Here is an 18,928-nt window from a genome sequence, read left to right on the forward strand (position 1 = left end):
ACGTACGAGACCCTGAAATCGACTCGAGTTGGCTGACTAAACTGCTCCACACTCCTTCGTCGTTCAGCCGATAAAAACAAGGACTCGACCGGGAGCTGCTGCGTTATTTCCTCTACAAATGGAGACCAATCTCAGCGGCACAGCATCTAAAAAAAAAAAACGAACGAAAGATTAGTGCGGACACCCCTGAAATCGCCGCGCCATCAGCGCCATCTCTGGGGTAAAGTCTCAGAAAAAGTGTCGGTCGATCCACCAGTCGTTGTAGAAGGGTAAGGGTGCCTGTATCAGGGGGTTGGGAAATGGGAGTTTTGATAGAATCCCTATCGGGAAATTAGTGCGGACACCCCTGAAATCGCCGCGCCATCAGCGCCATCTCTGGGGGAAAGTCTCAGAAAAAGTGTCGGTCGATCCACCGTTCGTTGTAGAAGGGTAGGGGTGCCTGTATCAGAGGGTTGGGAAATGCGAGTTTTGATAGAATCCCTATCGGGAAACTTTATGGTACCACTCTGAATAGATCTTAAAAATTTGCGAACATATAGCACATTTTCTGAATGTTCAATTTCAGAAAATGGCATTAACGCCTCGAATGGCCTTCCGCTTGTTTTTGGGCAACATCCGAACGTTCCCAAAAGAATTAGATTAACAATTGGGCGAAAAAGGATAGTTTTACAAGGGAGAGGGACAACAACCCACCTAGCTGCACATTAACAATGTTTAATTTGTTCCACGAAAAACAACTGCAACCATTATTTCCAACAAATGTGCTTGTACATTTAAGGAATAGTCGTACGTACGTACGTTTATTTAATTATTTAGAGTTTTTAGGAAAAACTACAAAAAAATTGAAAAATAGCAAAGGGATTTCCCGAGGGACTCTCATAATTTTTCCTTCTAAATCTGCAAAAAGAGCAATTCATGGTAATGGTTAAGCGAATTGTTCCTCTAAACATGCCCAAGTATTGTCTACCATTTTGGAACGGTAAAATATCCGGCATTTCCCGCACATGCAAAAGCAGAACCTGAAAAATAACGCAATAAGTTTAAATTTTAGCATAGGAGTAATGACCGAATTGAGGATTAGCTCGGAATACCAAATGACTAGAGGGTGTTCATCGGATTGCTGATTGTCTGTTGGCTATCGGCGAGCTCTTGCTTTATCTAGTGTCGTCGCATAAATTACCAGTTTTAAATTGTTCACGCGCCTAAGTATAATTTTAAATGGCAGCTTACCTGTAAAAGTTTATAAGCATTTTCCAAACTTTTGTCGACTTTATTCGCATTTTTCGGATTAAATGCTGACAAAAGGTTCAACGGTTTCTCGCTTTCAACAAACAACATATTATTCATGAGGTTCGTTTTGAATAGTGGGCTTCCATTATAACTGGCAACTTTTTCTCTCACCTGCGTAGTGTTAAATATTATTAATGACACATTATTTTCCCTCCCAAATGCTTGCCTGGCAATGTTTCCGAACGACGTCGCGACCCAGAATTTCATGTAAAACTGATTGCAGGAAGGCATCCTTTTGAAGGATCACTCTCAGCTTATCACGATGCCAAAGCAACACCCGTGATTCTTCGCAAGCTCGGATACTCACCTGTTAAAGTCACGTTTCACATGTGGACAAATCAATCAAACAATGAAATTTACTTGAAAAATGTCGTCAGAAGAAACTTGAAACCAATCTGAGGAGTCGAGGAATTGCATTGGGTGAATAAAGTGAAGCATTTTGTCATTTTGGCTAACCAACATCCTTGAAAGAAAACAATTGATAAGAATACTTAGTTTTTAAACAGAAGAATACACACACCTGCCGGACAGCAAAAGAGAAAGTGTTTCAACTTTCGTTTCCTTTTCAACGGAAAAGCATTCGCCTCTTTTCATGAGCCGGATGGAGGTGAGGCATTTGGCCACGGCTTTAAATTGTCTCTTCGACACTTTCAGCGGCTGGAAGATGTCCCCATACACCTGTGGTAACAAGAAGGTTTTTATACTTAATTCCTGGGGATCTCATGGTACATTTACCTGTTCCATTTGTGGCCCAAAATGTACTGTTCGCAGTGAGATAATCAGTACAACAGCATGTACAGCATTGACGAGGAGGAAGAGGCTGTTCCAGATGAAAGTGTCAAATGCGCATATGATGAAACAAGCCCAAGCAGCCAATAGCGCAGACCCAATGGCCAACACCAGACGTAGGTAAATGAGTCCATAAAGTCCGGGTGGTGCCAAGTAAGACAGACAGAGAAAAACGTGGGCAAACTGGAACGAAATGTGATTGATGGGCAGCCACAAACAGCCCGTATAAAAACAAGGCCAAACAGCATCCCCTTTTGCTGCAATTGAACTTGCGTTGCTCGTGCTGTTGCTCTCGTTTATCTGGAGATCCAGCGAAAATGATTTGCCATCAATTTGACTCAAACGCCACTCTTCTCCAACAAAATGATATCGATTACGCTGGCTATCAATGTCTGACATTTCTGGGTAAATCTCGTCTTCGTCAAACATAATCGGCTTGATTTTGCTAGAATCATCAATACTCCAGTTTGACTGTGATTCACTTGCGATACCTGCAATCATAGCAAGAAAAAGAAATACACTGTAACCAAACAACTGACAACATGGCCCCATTTTCTCTAGTCGGAAAGAACAACAAAATGCCTAACTCAAGGGTTGCCACGCACTTTGGCAGATGCCAGAGATCAACCAAGAATAAAATCGTCCGTAAGCGCTCACGGCTTCTTAAATACTTGCCAAAATGATGGAATCGCACTGGAATGATTTTGCACATTTTGTCTGGAGGGAGAGAGGGCCTTCCCAAACCTACGATTACGTTCCATAAATGTGGACTTTCATTTGTATCGGTTTGCATCAAAAGAACTTTCACCTTCGAATGTATTCATCAGCAGTGCTGAGTTTTTAAAATATAGAACTTAGATAAATACTTGTACGAGGCAGTACTGGCTTTCACTCGCGCAGACATAACATTTGCAGACATTTATCTATGAAGTGTGTGCTTGAATTTCAAAAGATAGGCGGAAAGTCTTGGTTCAATATTTTAGGCATTCTCTAGTTGTAACCTAGCGGACGGCTCGATTACAAGACCAAACAGCGTCGTTATTGCGACGGCATGCGCACACGGAATAATGCAACATATCACTCTGATTCGATTTTGATTTCATTAACTCTCAATCCACGAAGGAATGGGAGTAATGATCTAATTCCTGTTTGCACCAGACAGGATATTTTACGATACACTTGCAGCCATTTTGTTCGCATTATCAACTAGACGATCGGTTGGAATGCTCTCTGACTGTTGAGTATGTGGCCCGAGGTATTGTCAACCATACTGTGATTTAAAACATAATAATTAATAACATCCCAAAATTACGAATTACAAATGGAATTATTTGACCCTTTCAGCTTCAAATTCAGGACGGACATTTTCAAACATATTAATAACCTTTGAAACCCTTGATGTCTGGCTGATAAAGATATGGGTGAAACTTTAGGGTAAACGGTAATCCTGTCGAGCATCGACAACTAACCATCTAATACCAATTAGGTGGGCCTAATCGTTCGTGCTATTTTCCTTCCTTAAGCCATGAAGCCATTCAAGCCATGAAATACTTCATGCTTAAGCTAAAAGAGGCCGCCCTACACGCATCCGGCTAAAATAAACTTTCTGACTGAGAATGAAAATCGACATGTCGAGAAAGTTTTTAAAAGTTCAATTTTTTGACTTTCTTTCCCTAACAATTAAGAGAGGCACGTCAATAGGGAGGGACTCTTAAGGCTCGGTTGCCAGCTTACTACCGGAAGGTACTGGCGCTAAGCAACAAAAAACTTTAAAAAGCAAATTTTATGTCGCGCCAGTACATTCCAGCAGTAAGCTGATTCTCGGGTAATCGGGGCCGAGCCCTAGGGACGCTCAACGTTCTGTGACTTCCGCGAATGACAATATTTTTCAGATGAAATTGCGGGTACAAAACAATGTAGAATTAAAATAAAATCGTGACTTACCACAAATGTACATTAATTCTCTTTGTGGACTGCATTCTTGTTTTCACCGCATTGTTTCCTTGTTTTTTTTTTTCCTTTTTCACAGCGGCAATCGGTAAAGAAATAGGGGCTGCTTCAAAAAATCAAACATTCCGTTTTAAAGATGACAATTTTGCATATAATCAAAGTAAAAACTTTTTTTGTAAAACATTAAACAATCAAAGAAAGCAAAAAAGGAAGTTACCGGGGTTTATAATCGTTGTAAACGACACAAGTCGCGCATTTGCTACTCTTAGCCTTTCCGACATCCACTATCTTTGCGGCTTTCCAAACTCCTTGGGTAAAGTGACCTGATGGACAATATATGGCAAGTCACACACGATCTTCGAATAGGATTCCGACAAGATCGATATTCATCTGTTGCCGAGAGAAACCATTCGAATTAAAATCATGTTATTAAATTTCGTTATAAAATGCAGTCACAGGATCTCTTCCGTTCGGTTCCCTCCATACAACGCATGAAGATTCTCTCCAAAGCCATTATTGCTGTGAACCAATGAATCTTGCTTTGCAGTTGTTTCAGGATAACTGTCTTACTTCAGTAAGATTTCATGCAGAAAAAAAAAAAAAAACCTTGTGGTTCCCATAAGGGTATTATGCAATCTTACTTTAGAAAGTACTGATTTGGGGATCGGTCTCTTCAAAATCTATTTTTTTCCTCTTCCAACTTGTCCCCAAGTTTCTGTGAAAAAGGAATATCAAATCAGTTTGTTTTGATGAAGATCATAAATGGAAAAATAAAGGTAACAAATATAGTTATCCTAGCATAATCATCAATTGGATCATCAGCTTTCACCCCACAAATGGTGCAGTAGGCCAATGCCAAAAATAGCAGTTTCGAAACACATTTTACTAATACAAAACAATAAAGCATTCCTGATAGTATGATTCTTTCAAATCTTGGTAAGTGACAATAAAAATACCCCTTGAACATGGGTGCTGGATCTAAAAATGTGAGTTGGTGATGATGTGGAAAATTCATTGAAACTCATGGCAGATTTTGGAGCGAGTTTTTTACTAACATGGGCGATTAAGTGTCCTTTGGTTTTCGAAGCAAAAATCAGTTCTTACAAAACATATGCGACCTAAATCATTATTGAAAGAAATTATTGTAGACCGATAGATCAGTTTTTCGAAAATAACCTTTTGAATTTGGTTGTATGGTTAGCTACTTCCATAAAGCAGATGTTTGCTCCATCCAAAAGAGGAATACTTTCCTTATCTTCTCTTTCTAAAACAAAACAAAAAGTCTAAATAAATTCAAAGAAAAGAAAACTAAAGACATCCTGAATTTCAACTACACAGGGAACGAGGGAAAGCAAACCAAGGGATAAAGATGGACGGTTATGGAGTTGCCATATCGGAAAATCCGTGCTTTACGTAGCGCTCGCCCCGCGCCAATCGGGGAACTTTTTGGTCGATTGGGTGCGGGGATGATCTTTATCGGTGCGGTGATATCGAACGTCGCGGGGGAACTAATCGAACGATCACCGGCGTTTTTTAAACTAGGTTTTACTATTACTTAGCGCTCGGCCCCGCGCTAATCGGGGAGCTTTTTAGTCGATCCGGTGCGGGGATAATCTTAATCGGGGAAGAGATTTCGGTGCTCGGTGCGGTGATATCGGTGATCGGTGCCTTCCCCGATTATCAATGAATAGTGATCTAAATTGGCAGTTGCCCTACGGCCAACAAGAAAAAAATGTGACCCAAATCACGTGATTCTCGTTGGCCTATGAGAACTCAAGGTCACTGGTAAGACTAACCCCCTATGGCTGTAGCGGTGCTATCGGTGCAGCACCGATTATAGCACCGTTCCGCACCGAAAAAAGAAATCCCCGCACCGAACTTCCCCGATTCATTATTATCGGTGTTTCCTATTGCTCGAATTCAATTCTTTAGTTCAATAATCACCAAGCTATTTCGCAAGATGCAAGACAAGCAAGACCTTTCTCTTTAATGGATGAGTTTTGAAGCACGACATGCAGCACGGGACCGTGATAGCCACATCCATTCTTTTATACTTTTAATGTGATGCAGCACACCGTTGATGAGATCTGCGAAGCGTGTAATGCAACATGAAAAGAATACTTGTCTCGTAATATAGTTAAAAACGGGACACGCGAAAAGAGGGTCGTATACACCCAAGGCGTCAATCAAAGTCTTCCGGCAGATGTAGCTGCTATATAACGTCCTCTGGAAGGCCATATTTCGTAAAAATTGCTAGGCTCGGATAGCTATAAAGTCAAGAAACAATCGGCCTCATTACTGCGCTTAAGGTATGGAGTTCAAGAACGTTCGCAATGCAAAAATACGACCACTATTCAAATCTGTAAAGTCACGACCGCAAATAGGGTACTAATCAGGCCGTCTTGTCCGCGTGCTCACAACTTATGATACGCCATCAACATGCTTGACTGCCCAGAGCGTAGAGGCGGATGCAGCTTACTCATTTCTGAAGTGTATCGCATCTACAATATATGGGATGGTATTTTATACCATAGCAGACGTCTTGAAATAGCACAGGTCCTTCTGGCTCATCTAATTATTCAATTGAGAAATCGTTTGCATGTAGAAAAGGTGAGACATTAAACACTTGGGACAGGTAAAAAAAGAAAAAACAGGGATATATAAGAGCCCAGCATTCAACTTTCTGTTACATCTTGTCATCCACCGACTTGTCACAACCCCCGTCTCCTCAGAGAGGTAAGTGCGTTCACTTTATTTTTTCGATTTCAAAAATGTTCGTATTTGTATTGAAATTCCTTTTCGTACTTACCTGAAACCCTGCAGATGAAATTCGCATTGCTCTTTTTGTCGGCCCTCGTGGTCCTCTCTCACCAGCAATTTCAACATCCACGAGGACTAGTTTGGCTATCACCGTACATTCAATCCCAACAGCCGATCCTCCACCAACATCAGCAAGCACTTTACCAGCACGGATCGAACGAAGATGTCGACGGCCGAGCACTTCGTCGACGCTATAGGCCTCAATCGATCCCCGTCAGCTATTTACAGGTCTGAATGCCAACGAATTTCTAAAACTTTGCCCTAACTTGAATGAATATGCTGGCGGTTAGAATGAAGAATTGGCGACCAACAGTCAAGACGTGGGCGATGAGCAACTGCAAGTCCTTGTAGGAGATTCAAAGATCGGACTCGTCGATAATGAGGGGCGTTTTCTTTACAGCAGCGTCCTCAACAATCCATTTATCAAAACAGCTACGTTCACAATCACCTCGACTGTAACGACCCTCGGTTCTATCATCCTTTGTGTTCCAGTCAACAATCTCGTGGCCATTCCGTCACCAACTTGCGCTGGCCGCAAGAAACGTGAATTGGAAGACGACAATCAATTTCCCATCGTTCCATCCGAAACCCTAAGGTTAGTGTTGTTTTCTTCTCTCTCTCTCGAAAAAAATGTAATCATTTGGTGAATGCGTTTAGTTTAATGCCAACGGCCGTCCCGTCCGCGGACAAGAGCGTGGCATTGGGTACCCCCGACCAACAGAATTCTCGTGGTTTGTTTTCATCTAAAGAAGAAACTACCGATTCATCTGAAAGTTCATTGGAAGACGATGCAAACGATAATCCGAGAGCGAAACGATTTTTCGGAGGTGGCGTAGCTGCTTCCACAACATTAACGTCCTATTCGTTCGTTGGGGCCACCGTTACCAGCACCGTCCTGTTGGACCCAACAGGAGCGAACCTTGCCGCTTGCTTGCCAGCCGGCTACGTTGTTTGCTGATGAGAACGACGTCATTAAAGGGCCTGTTTAGAAGATGAAGTCTTTGTTGAAGCTTCATATATAGTTAGCCTAAGCGCAGGTGTTGGGCTGCTGTATTTAAATACAATTTTCTTTGAGCAACGATTGTTAGTGTTACGTGTTTTGTTAGACTATTTTCTAAAGTGGTGGGACCCTTCAACGCATTGAAATCGCATCGCAGAACGATTTTCATAACTAGGTGGACCTCACTTTCTTTTGCTCTTTTTCTTTTCCTTTTGTCTTTGAAAACTGGCCTTTGTCCTATAACTGGACGATGGATGTTCCGTCCAACAACTCGGAATGAGTTCCGGCACGTGTAGATATTATGGGAAAGCATATTCTAAGGCTATCAGAAAATGGAAATTCCGCCTTCGCAACGACACGTTTGTTTCCCTTGTACAGTACAACCAAGGTTATCGATTATCATGAGAAATTGTGGTCTAATTGGTTTGAGTCACGAAAACAATTCGTTCCATGGCAGACGTGTCAGTCAGTGTCATAGTCCTCAACGAAACTGGAAGGCCGAATCGAATAAGGGTCTACGTGACTTGCAGGTATAAGGCCGTTGGGAACGTGGTGGGCGGTTCATGATCATCACACACCAGACGATGTATACGCAACACGTCAAGAGAACGTCGAGTCTCGCCGAAAAACTGAATTCGTACATCAGACATTTTCTATTTGCTTTTGTAAAATTCCTTTCCAATAAAGAAACAAACAGTAATAATAATAAAAAAAACGAGCAATTAGGTGGAATAAATTGAAAGTTGTATTGGGTTTATTCTACACAACAGGAACTAATCCAGCCTTTGGCAAGTATTTAGGGCCTCTTAGCATTCGATCGGTAGGGAATAGTCTTGACAATAGTTTCGTTCAAAAGTGACAATTGCTCCGATGACTCTAATCGTGAGGCATCACGCGCGTTTTCTCTTTCTGCACAAACGACCGAAATCACTAGGAGAAAGTAAAAGAAATGAATTTTAGAAAATTTCTAAACTCTATGTAGGCTATACCTGACGGTTTGCGATTGTTCGATTTCCCATTTTCGGTGTACACTCCATTATTGGCCAGATTCACTTCCGGATAGCCTTTCGATTTCACTATTTTCGTATTCCGACTGGCTTCGCTCAGCTTTCTAACCACATCGCGCCCGAGGATTTGGTGGAAAACGGATCGAAGGAACGCATCCTTTCGCAGCATCGATTGCAACTTGTGGCGATGCCAAAGTAAAACCCTCGATTCTTCGCAAGCTTGAACGCTCACCTATTGATCAGGTAAATTTATAGAGCAAACGACACTCGTCTATACGTAATAGATTAAACAGGACATTTACTTGAAAGAGGTCGGAAGATGAGACATCAAACCATTCGGCCGAATCCAAGAATTGCATCGCAGAGACAGCGTAGAGTGTTCTGCCTTTATCAATAACCAACGCCCTGAACGATAAAGAAATCAAATTGGTATTTCATCAATCTTGAAAGAGAACTTTGAATTATATGTATACGTTCCAGACAGCAAAAGAGAAAGTGTGTCCACAGATGTTTCCTGCTCCACGGCAAAGTATTCGCCTCGTTTCAACATCTGGATGGACTTGATGCATTCGGCCACTTTTCTGAACTGTTGCTTCGACATTTTCAACGGCCGAAAAATGATTTTGTACACCTAATCAAACATAATTTAGCAGAGGGGGAGGGGGAAATTATACAACTCAAATAAAAAAAAATATACCTGTTCCACCTGGTCGTCGAATGCTAATGGCCTCAAAGAAAACAGCAACACAAGGGCATGAACAGCGTTGATCAAGAAGAAAAAAGCGTTCCACAGAAATGTATCGAAAGCGCAAATGATGGTCCATCCCCAGAGGGATAGAAAAGCCGAACCGATGGCCAACGTCAATCGCAGGTAGATGAGTCCGTAGAGTCCCGCAGGAGCCAGATAAGACAGAAAGAGGAAACCGTTGGCTAACTGGAAATAGACGTGATTGAGGGGCAGCCATTGGAGGCATCCGGTGTTGAAGTAAGGCCAAACGGCACTCCAATCCACTTGATCAGTCCACTCGGGGTCGTTTGTGGAATTCATTAGTCTGTTGTTTTGAAGATCCAGCTGTTTATCTTGCTGACTAATGTCGTTATCCGATCGATTAGACATTAATCGTCCATCCGTTATTGACGCGAGTTGGTCTTTATCCATTTGGAAGGGATCAACTATTGAATTGGACGAGTCCGGCCGTGTTTTGCTGGCGCTAGCGTCCAGACTAACAATAACTGCTGATAGTAGCAACGCCATCAACATGTTTTGATTAGACTTAATACGTAACGCGTAGGACAGCCACATTTCGATCGAGACAACAAATCACAGTTGGAAACAGACTATATATGTCCTTTCGGTCACTAGAACGTGCTACGAATAAAGCGATGTGGCTAAGATGCCACTTCTTTTATAGCTTCAGTACACGTTGCAGTGGCTGGAGAAAGTTAATTGGATGCACAGGAAATTCAGCCAGCTCATTTCTAAGCGGCGGACAGTATAGTTCCATCGCTTAATTTCCCACTTTACACCATTTTTCGTTCTTATATAAAATGCACTTTCACTTGAATTTATGATCTGTTTTCCCCCCTTTTTTCTCGTTACGTAGAGCGTCAGTAACGAATCGAGAAGCCGAAGCAGAAAAATGTGTTTCGTTAATCTTTCGTCCTCTTTCTCCAGTGAGTCGTAACTGCGTTCCATTACTTCCATTAATGGACAACGAAGCTAAATGGCAAACGATAAGATTTCAGCTTTCTCCGTAGTAAACGAGTGAAAACTGAGCTCGCATCAGACGAAAACAAAATACGATTGTGATTCTACAAGAGTGAAACTCGATCCAAGGGTGCGCGTGTCTTGAATAAGTTTTGAGCGATTTAACGTGACGGTTGACACTGGGAGTTTTAATGGCAGTCTTTCAGTATTCCGGGCTGACGGACTCGATGAAAAGCAATCACCGATAACGGCCTTTCATTCTCTTGACAAAAACAAGACGGCACACGGCCGACACAGGACCTTGACGACAGGTTGAACACACACGTTTCACGTATTCAATTTTGCGGTGCGTTGTCTGTCATTAGCGGGTCACACGATGACAAAACACGGAGCAAAGTTGTTGCTGGGCCAGCCCGGTTACCTAGGATCTCTGCCCATGGGAACATTGTTAACGTTGAAAAGAAAAAAAACAAAAACAAAATACCATTTACTTTTAGTTTTCCAAGATGACCATTTTATTAGAGGCATTGGACAAGTGTTATGCGTGGCCAAGGTGGTCTCAATCACAACATTCCATTATGGCCAAGGGGTGATGAATGCAGCAAACTGATGAATGGACCATCCTATCAACACGTTGCATGTTTTTAGGCTGTCCACTTTTTAGCTGCACTTGACAGAGGATTTGGCATATTTGGAATGATTGTTTTTTAAATTTTATTTAACCAGTCACAATCGAATAAAATGTCATATCAATTTCGATGAAGTAAGTGAAGCTTTTTTTTTTTTTCTTTTTCTTGTAGCATAGTATTGCGGGCATTGGCAACTGGGTTCGTTTGTGCGCTTTCGTGCGTGCTGCAGTGTCACTAGAATAACTGAACTCAAAAATGCAAAACACGGCTGAAATAGAATATGTTATCCGGGATTGTTTGTGCCTTCAAAGAGACATTTAACTGTCGATGGTTGAACTGGAGAATCTTCGACAGTGCATCAGATCTGTCCGTTTGGTAAAGCTAGGAGAACCTGCGTCACATTAAAAGACATGATGCCATCAGTCAAACCTTCCACCTGTCTTTTTACAAATATGTACGGAACAAACACGTTACGTAATTATTAGACTAATCTGAAAATGGTGTCATTGCAGGCACAAGTGTGAAAATGAAAATATTCGATTAAAAGAAAAATCAGTTGCTATACTTATTAAATGTCAGTGCTGTCTAGATGCTGCACTATGGAGTAGTCGTAACGACCAGTCGGACTGGCCGGGCTTCCAGCTGAAGAATGAAACTTGCGAGCGCTCAGTACGGGAGACGTTGACGTCCCGCTTTTGTTTCTTATCTTTTTGCCAACAACATTTTCATCTAAAAGCGAGAGTTGCTCCGACGCCACTACACCTTTCAGTCCATGCTCATGCACTTTTGTTGTTGTTGTTGTGTCAGAAGGGAAATAGAAAAAAGAGGGAGAAATAAGAACAAGAAAATGATAAACCAAGAGGGCCGGCAGAGCCACTTGAATCGCGTGATATAAATTAGGCGATGAATTCAATCAAAAGAAACGTGATGAACGTTATGTCGAACATAAAATCTGGAACTATTTCGTAATCATAATAAACGAAATTTTCGTTTGTTTTGGGTAATAAAAATGCAAATGAAATACAACCGGGTGATAAATCCAGTTTTAGAACTCACCCGAACTTTTCGTGTTGGCTGGAAGAGTCAACGACTTTTCGTTTTCGATAAAAGATCCGTTATTGACAAGGTTGCTGGACCTGAATGGACTTCCTGCTCCGCTGCCTGGGCTCGTAATCTTTTCCTTCATCTGTGAAACATCCATCGTGACTTGTTTTAGACATCACGCCTCTAGTGCATTTCTCAACTTGCCTGGGTTAGTTTGCGAACGACATCTCGTCCGAGAATGTGATCGAAAACGGCTTGCAGGAAAGGATCGGTCAGCAGGATCAATTTCAGCTTATCGCGGTGCCATAATAAGACGCCCGATTCCTCACAAGCTCGGATGCTCACCTATATTCAAAGTGTCAAATGATGGGCATCCCGCTGTCGTGTTTGTAACTGGATTGTTCTCATTTTTTACTTGGAAGAAATCGTCTGACGAAACACCGAACCATTCGGGCGAGTCGAGAAATTGCATCGGATGGAGAACGTGCAGCGTTCGCCCGTTTTCGATGACCAACATGCTAAAATCGAATGAAATGATTAAGAATTACATTTTGTTTTTGGATTATTCTCACATTAATACCTGCCAGAGAGTAAGAGAGAAAGTGATTCAACTCGCGTTTGCTTTTCTATGGCGAAATGTTCTCCCCTTTTCAACGGCCGGATGGATTTCATGCAGTTGACGACTTTCTTGAATTGCTGTTTCGATACTTTTAGGGGCTGGAAAATGTTTTTGTACACCTTTGTACAAAAAAAAAAAACACACGAAACAACAACAAAAAAAAAAAGGGTTTAAATTCAACTATTACATTTGAAAAGATTGGGTGTGTGAATAATCACCGTTATCCATTGAGAATGCTAGACTTCCAACAAGAGAAAGAGAAGAGAGAGAAAGAAAGAGGAAGGAAACTTGATATTGATCGCCACTGATCGATGTGCTTATTGCGTGCAACAGACTGAAATTCTATCCACGCCAAACCATTTCGATCGATTCAACAGTTCGATTGGCTGAGCGATTACTGCAATTTAGCGACGTGAGAAATGAGTCCTTTTGTACTGTACCTCTTCGACTTGTTTGTCGAATCTGACCGGTCGCAAGGAGAACAGGAGGTAAATAACGTGCACGATGTTGATGAGTAGGAAAAATGCGTTCCACAGGAAAGTGTCAAAAGCGCAAAGGATGATCCATCCCCATATGGCGAAAAAGGCCGAGCCAATGGCCAACATTAAACGCAGGTAGATTAGTCCGTAGAGTCCCGCCGGCGCCAGGTAGGACAGGAAGAGGAAACTGTTGGCCAACTGGAAATAGATGTGATTGATGGGCAGCCATTGCAGGCAGCCGGTGTTGAAGTAAGGCCAAACAGCGCCCCAATCAATTTCTGGTTGGGTGCCATTGCTGGCACCATCGCTGATGTTAAAACGATCGACAGACGACTGGTACAGATCCTGATCGCCGCTGGCTTCCTCGGATCGATTACCCCTTCTACTGCCGGCATCAGGAAGCAGCAGCTCGTTGGTCAAAACATCCGATTTCTGTTCGTCGTCTGCACTTTCGTCTGCGATCGTGTTGGACGAATCCGGTTGAGTTTTCCGTTCGGCGTTCGCGTTATGGCTGCTAAAGAACACGGTGAGAATGAACAACACGGAAAAGACATTCGTCGGCCACATCTTCTTCAACACGAGAAACAGCACTAGATTCCCACGCCCTAACAACTGGAAAACAAGGCTGCCACCAACGTGTGGTCCCAATTATCGATCCCGACGTGACGAATCTACACCGACCCAGTGCAACTTTGCCAGTTAAATTCACTTCACGGCCACAGCACACACACACACAAAACAAAATGGCATGTGTCACCGAGAGGGAAAAAGATTTTGGCGCGGCCTTGGTTACATGATCTTGCAACACGCGACAAGACTAGAAAATAAGGGAGCACTGCAGGGCACATGCACAGCTCCTTGGTCCACAAACGATGATGACTACTTTTATTCCTGTTTTTCTTCTTCTTCTTCGTGCCTACCGATGGAGCGAGGCAGCAGCAGGGCTCTGCTGACTACGCATGCGCGTGCTAGACTGCCTTGCTTGTTGGTGAAGTTGCTGAACTCGCCTCGTGTCCTGCTTTTCCTTCTCCCTGCACACACACAGACAGTCGTGATGGCTGTGCGTAGTGTGTCAGCAACATAACAAAAAACTTCGAACCCAATGTGGGAAAGCGGAGGGAGGGGAGAACGAGCCCTGCCCACACACACGCCCGACTCTCAAAGAGAGAAGAATCCAGAAGAGGGTCAGAAGAAAAGTATGGAGGGCTTTTTTTCTTTTTCTTACGTGATTATGCGTACAGTAAAGATTTTTAACCTTGACCCTCCTATATGAAAGTCTTCCACCCCATTCCAACAGCTCGTGTCTATCCTCCGCATTGCCTTCCCGAGATTGGGCTCCAAACAGCCAGAAAAACGTTCCTTCCGCAACAGAAGGAATGCGTCATTCTTTTCGCTTTGGGTGTTGTACGAGAACAGAAAAAAAAAAATAAAATAACAAACCAAGTGCTATTTAGGAAGTAGAGGGGAGTCTGTCGACTTTGCGACTATATATGGAACAGCAGAGGTATTTCGACTGAATGGCCTAGCCCCCAAACGGCACTTTCTTTACACAAACATCAAGGATTTACTTCCCGAAATGAAGTTCTTTCAGTGTAGTATAAGACGTTTGGAAACTGTTTTCCTTCGATGAGAACACCCCCCGAGAAGTAATGGAAGAACCCTGGGCAACTGTCATGCGGTTTGCATTCTTCCTCGATTCATTTCTCTCAGCTTTTGTTTCAAACGTTAAATCAAAACCATAAAAAGAGACCTCGTAAGCCAAATTGGATGTGCAAGATGAGGCCGGCAAAATTACGAGTCCTCCGGCGATGCCATCGGGACAAGTTGTGTGTCTCGTGGCACGCACAGAACCACTTGCCTGACTGTAAAGAATGAAGTCTCTCCCTCCCGGAAATCGTGCGAATTTTATTAAAAAAGAGAGTCAGTGCAAACTAGACTCACCATATCAGAACAACGCCTTTTTCACATCCGCCATGCTTGATTCCATTACATCAGCCATTGTTAAGAGTTTCGGATGAGTCTATCCAGGCAATCGTCTCCAATGTCGGACTTCCTGTCGTGTCTAACGCCAGTTCTTCATCAAGTGTTCAAAGAATGTCGCCAATTTCGCCCCTCATTTTTACCTGATACAGCAGATTTTGCCCGTTCCTAACAAATGTAGATTTGTTTTCACGTCAGTTAATCTCTATCCATTGTTATGTAGGTTTTTGTACCTTCAACCAAGTAACGTGTTAAGAACCGGAATGGCTTACTTGTACCATCAACTTTACTGTTGCTTTCATCAAGTCAATGAGTCGCTCTCGACTTTTCGAGCTTCTTTGTCAGTCTGACGATATGGTGACGACTGAAAACTACTAACGACATCTTGCGGAAGAGATTTCAACTGCCTAGCTAAGAACGAACCCATTCCGAATTGAAATATCACACCAATCGATTTTTGATCCATCACACCAACCTCCCAACACGAGAAGTCGGTATTGTATTTTTAAAAAGTAGGAATTAAACGGGCGCTATGAGCTCATTTTGAATATAAGAAATGATTTAAACGCTTGAATCGAAAAAAAAAAAAACCTTCATTCAAATAGACGCAGACTTACAAAACAACACCATGAGGAGAAGAAAAAAAAAATAAAACAAAGAAACAAGACTACAAAGAAACGGGAAGCAATATAACAGTCTAAATTTTCTTTTTCAATTTCAATTCCAAAAAGGTTTTTTTTTTCTTGAGCTAGAATTCCTCTGCAACTTTTTTAGAAATGTTATTGGAACTGAAATGCATCAGATATTAATACCTCTGTTGAACTGTGACAACTTAATAAACGACGATAAAGATGGAACAGCTGATTAAATTATAGCAACTTTTTGTTGTATTGTTTTTGGTGGAACCTAAGTTTTCTTTCAGCTCATCCCTGTGTCTGTTTGTCCCCTCATTTCATTCATTTTTTTTTTTATTTTTTTTTTAATTTTATTTTTTTGCATTTACAACTCGTCGTGATCTGCGCTGTCGGCATCATCAGCAGGTGTTGCGGGTTTGCTGGGCTCAGCATCGTCTTCGTCTTCATCGTCGTCATCCTCATTGTCTTCTTTCTTTGACTTGGCCTCTTCCTCCAGCTTCTTTCGATCTTCCTCTTCCTGAGCTTCCTTCATCTTCTTCTCAGCCTTGCTCGTGGCAGTCCACAGTTCGTCACCGATCTATAAAAGAAAAACTTATAAATGAAATTCTTTGAGTAGATAAACTGCTATACATACCTTCTTGGCTTCCTCGATATCATCAGTGACGAGAACGTTGTCAAAGATTGTACCAGACTTCACTTGCCACAAATCGAAACCAATGATGCAAGACTCGTCGTATTTGCCAATGGAGGCGTCAGGGGCGTACTCGGGATTATCGATTTCGGGATGGACCCAAACACCCTAAAATTACAGACCACAGAACTATGAAGAACTGCAATGAGCTTAAAGGTAGAGCTATGCACGTACCTTGTAGGCTGGGTTGTCAATTTGTTTTGGCTTCCATTCACCCTTGAAAGCGGGATTGTCGATCATAGCTGGCTCCCATTCACCATCCATCTCATCATCCCAATCTTCAGGTTTCTTGGCTTCAGGGTCAGCAATGTGCTCGGGAACATCCCAGTCGGCGGGCTTGGTATCCTCAGGGTCATCGATCTTAGCACGGTCATCCCAATCTTCGGGCTTCTTGGCTGCAGGGTCTTTGATGGTCTTGGCAGGAAGGAAATCCCAGTCACTTTCCAAGTCACCAGACTCAACTTTTTCATTGTCAATCAAAACCTGTCAAAATGGTAGGAAAGAATGAATTTAATAACTTGCCACTCAAAATAGGAAAAATTATGCACTCACTTCGTAGGTCTGATCTGGCTTAACAATAAGGGTGTACAAGTGGGTATAAACATCATCCTTGGGTCTGATCTCTTTTTTGATGAGATGGTTCTTTCCCTTGTAATTGAAGATGACATGGACTTTCTTGTTGGATGGGCCACAGATGTCAGGGCCTATTCAGCAAAGCAATTTCAAAATTGAGGTTGCATTAGTTTTTGAAACAGCTTATCACTATGTAATACAAATTACCAAACATGATTAGGTATGGGGAGTCTCCATGCATATCATCTTGCTGCAAGCTGCAGTCAAAAAGCTTCACATAACCACCTCCACAGTCAATATTCTGTTCATGCTTGACAGTAAATTGAAGGACTAGTGGCTTATCTTTGTTGCTGAGGGGCTTGAATTTAGTTGAAAGACCATAAAATCTGGCATCTTGAGAAGTTTGAATACCTAGGTAAAAATAAAACATACAATGAAATGAACCATTCTAATTCTGTAGTTTAATAATAAAAAAAATATATATTATTAAAACTTACCCAAGTCTTTCTCAGCATCACCATAGAATTTTCCATGTGTTAGAACAAATTTGCCTGCTGTTTCTCCTTTGTTGGTTGACTGGATCCACCTTTTCTCCCAGGCATCTGAAGTAAACAAAATAAGACGTACACGTCACCACATGCCACATAGAATGAGCTCGAAGGAAAAACGCCGGGTAGAGGTCGTGGCATATCAAACGTCATCAGTTTACTTTGAAGGTTATGGTAATGTTGCATTATCACAATTTTATGTTTTAAGTGATTTAAATTTTATTGCAAAGAAAAATGATATAAAACAACGGCTGATACTAATGAATTTTCTATCATATCTTCGATTACCACGATACAGCCATCAACCCGCATGGCAGGGATTTTTAAAAAGCTGTTGGACTTGAACCCTTTTGCAATTTCGCTCTTGAGAAGTTCCTTAAGAGGAATTGTCCCGCCCTTGTTAACAATTTTTACGAATCAAATGGAAAGCATTTTGCTTAAATGGTGGCCAAAATGCTGTGATCGTGTATGTTAAAAAAAAAGTTAAAAATAGCTCGAATATACATTATTCGTCTTTGGGTGCATAGACCTTCTTGCTTTCGTGAAGAATTTTCTAGAATGACTCCCCACACCGCCCTGACATGTAAACCCTCTTCGTCATCCATCCACGTAAAAAGGAAAGAGAAATGAAATTGTGTCTTTCTTACCTCCATCTGAGAATCTCTCGTCAAGGAAGACTTCTGCCGCAACAACGCCGATTAAGGCGATTAATAATGTTAAAGCTTTCATTTGTACAAAATGAATGTGTGTGAAGACAATGCACAGGCAACCGGGACAGGCGAGTGATAGAAACTGACGAGCAAATTCTGTTTGCCTGTGCACGTTTATTAGGAGGAAGGGGGCAGTTGGGGGTGCATGTTGTGGACTAGAATCATTGGCTGGTGGTCACGTGACGAACTTGGCCAATCATAGGTAACACCGTGTCAACAGCGCCAAGACTGTCCAGTGAGAAGTTGACAAAGTTTCAAATTGAACGAAATTGACAGTTTCTTCGTGTCAAATATAAAAATAGCCTTACTGGATTTTTTCATGATACATCTTTCCATTAATAAATAAATTTATTACTGTACTCTCAGTACTAAACTAATTCAATAATATTGCATGTTTACCACACATGGAAAATCATCTGTTTTGAAACGTGAAATAAAACTTTAACACGATTTGCC

The 18,928-nt window shown here is 41.9% G+C and overlaps 5 protein-coding genes and 1 long non-coding RNA gene across 24 annotated transcripts; 2 read left to right on the forward strand and 4 right to left on the reverse strand.

Annotated features, from left to right (window-relative positions):
- Positions 1 to 772: 772 nt before the first annotated feature.
- Positions 773 to 5,395, reverse strand: LOC116921823 (popeye domain-containing protein 3). 17 transcript variants are annotated; one of them, XM_045172026.1, is made up of 13 exons: positions 5,206 to 5,395; positions 4,986 to 5,147; positions 4,859 to 4,914; positions 4,671 to 4,744; positions 4,247 to 4,419; positions 4,024 to 4,135; positions 2,026 to 2,570; positions 1,811 to 1,968; positions 1,651 to 1,753; positions 1,457 to 1,597; positions 1,231 to 1,401; positions 1,092 to 1,158; positions 773 to 1,019 (listed from the first exon to the last, which is right to left on the reverse strand). In XM_045172026.1, the coding sequence occupies exons 6-12, from the start codon at positions 4,034 to 4,036 to the stop codon at positions 1,099 to 1,101; spliced, it is 1,191 nt and encodes a 396-aa protein (XP_045027961.1). In that variant the 5' UTR covers positions 4,037 to 4,135; positions 4,247 to 4,419; positions 4,671 to 4,744; positions 4,859 to 4,914; positions 4,986 to 5,147; positions 5,206 to 5,395; the 3' UTR covers positions 773 to 1,019; positions 1,092 to 1,098. The 17 variants fall into 17 exon arrangements, 16 of the variants coding, with proteins under 16 accessions (XP_045027961.1, XP_045027959.1, XP_045027956.1 ...); XM_045172024.1 differs by having other exon boundaries at positions 4,247 to 4,598; XM_045172021.1 differs by adding an exon at positions 4,486 to 4,598 and having other exon boundaries at positions 4,671 to 4,914.
- A 1,223-nt stretch (positions 5,396 to 6,618) lies between these two features.
- Positions 6,619 to 7,930, forward strand: LOC116920703. Its single transcript, XM_032926797.2, has 4 exons — positions 6,619 to 6,765; positions 6,853 to 7,077; positions 7,140 to 7,444; positions 7,507 to 7,930. The coding sequence occupies exons 2-4, from the start codon at positions 6,853 to 6,855 to the stop codon at positions 7,805 to 7,807; spliced, it is 831 nt and encodes a 276-aa protein (XP_032782688.2). The 5' UTR covers positions 6,619 to 6,765; the 3' UTR covers positions 7,808 to 7,930.
- Positions 7,931 to 8,571: 641 nt separating this feature from the next.
- Positions 8,572 to 10,862, reverse strand: LOC116922180 (blood vessel epicardial substance). 2 transcript variants are annotated; one of them, XM_045173221.1, is made up of 5 exons: positions 9,554 to 10,862; positions 9,330 to 9,487; positions 9,159 to 9,261; positions 8,839 to 9,088; positions 8,572 to 8,758 (listed from the first exon to the last, which is right to left on the reverse strand). In XM_045173221.1, exons 1-5 carry the CDS (start codon positions 10,157 to 10,159, stop codon positions 8,646 to 8,648), a joined length of 1,230 nt encoding a protein of 409 aa, XP_045029156.1. In that variant the 5' UTR covers positions 10,160 to 10,862; the 3' UTR covers positions 8,572 to 8,645. The 2 variants fall into 2 exon arrangements, with proteins under 2 accessions (XP_045029156.1, XP_032784503.2); XM_032928612.2 differs by having other exon boundaries at positions 8,572 to 8,779.
- A 193-nt stretch (positions 10,863 to 11,055) lies between these two features.
- LOC116922174 (blood vessel epicardial substance) lies at positions 11,056 to 14,335 on the reverse strand. Of its 2 annotated transcripts, none has more exons than XM_032928602.2 (6): positions 13,297 to 14,335; positions 12,818 to 12,975; positions 12,653 to 12,755; positions 12,442 to 12,582; positions 12,250 to 12,379; positions 11,056 to 11,584 (listed from the first exon to the last, which is right to left on the reverse strand). In XM_032928602.2, the coding sequence occupies exons 1-6, from the start codon at positions 13,900 to 13,902 to the stop codon at positions 11,511 to 11,513; spliced, it is 1,212 nt and encodes a 403-aa protein (XP_032784493.2). In that variant the 5' UTR covers positions 13,903 to 14,335; the 3' UTR covers positions 11,056 to 11,510. The 2 variants fall into 2 exon arrangements, with proteins under 2 accessions (XP_032784493.2, XP_045029155.1); XM_045173220.1 differs by lacking the exon at positions 11,056 to 11,584 and adding an exon at positions 11,759 to 11,976 and having other exon boundaries at positions 13,297 to 14,329.
- Positions 14,336 to 16,179: 1,844 nt separating this feature from the next.
- LOC116922181 (calreticulin) lies at positions 16,180 to 18,570 on the reverse strand. Its single transcript, XM_032928613.2, has 7 exons — positions 18,410 to 18,570; positions 17,712 to 17,816; positions 17,422 to 17,625; positions 17,194 to 17,345; positions 16,816 to 17,124; positions 16,585 to 16,749; positions 16,180 to 16,527 (listed from the first exon to the last, which is right to left on the reverse strand). The coding sequence occupies exons 1-7, from the start codon at positions 18,489 to 18,491 to the stop codon at positions 16,315 to 16,317; spliced, it is 1,230 nt and encodes a 409-aa protein (XP_032784504.2). The 5' UTR covers positions 18,492 to 18,570; the 3' UTR covers positions 16,180 to 16,314.
- Positions 17,800 to 18,496, forward strand: LOC123471593. The gene is made up of 2 exons (XR_006646398.1): positions 17,800 to 17,936; positions 18,061 to 18,496. It is a non-coding gene; the product is annotated as an uncharacterized LOC123471593 (long non-coding RNA).
- Positions 18,571 to 18,928: the final 358 nt, after the last annotated feature.

Source organism: Daphnia magna, linkage group LG4 (genome assembly GCF_020631705.1).
Source record: "Daphnia magna isolate NIES linkage group LG4, ASM2063170v1.1, whole genome shotgun sequence".
Lineage (NCBI taxonomy): Eukaryota > Metazoa > Arthropoda > Branchiopoda > Diplostraca > Daphniidae > Daphnia > Daphnia magna.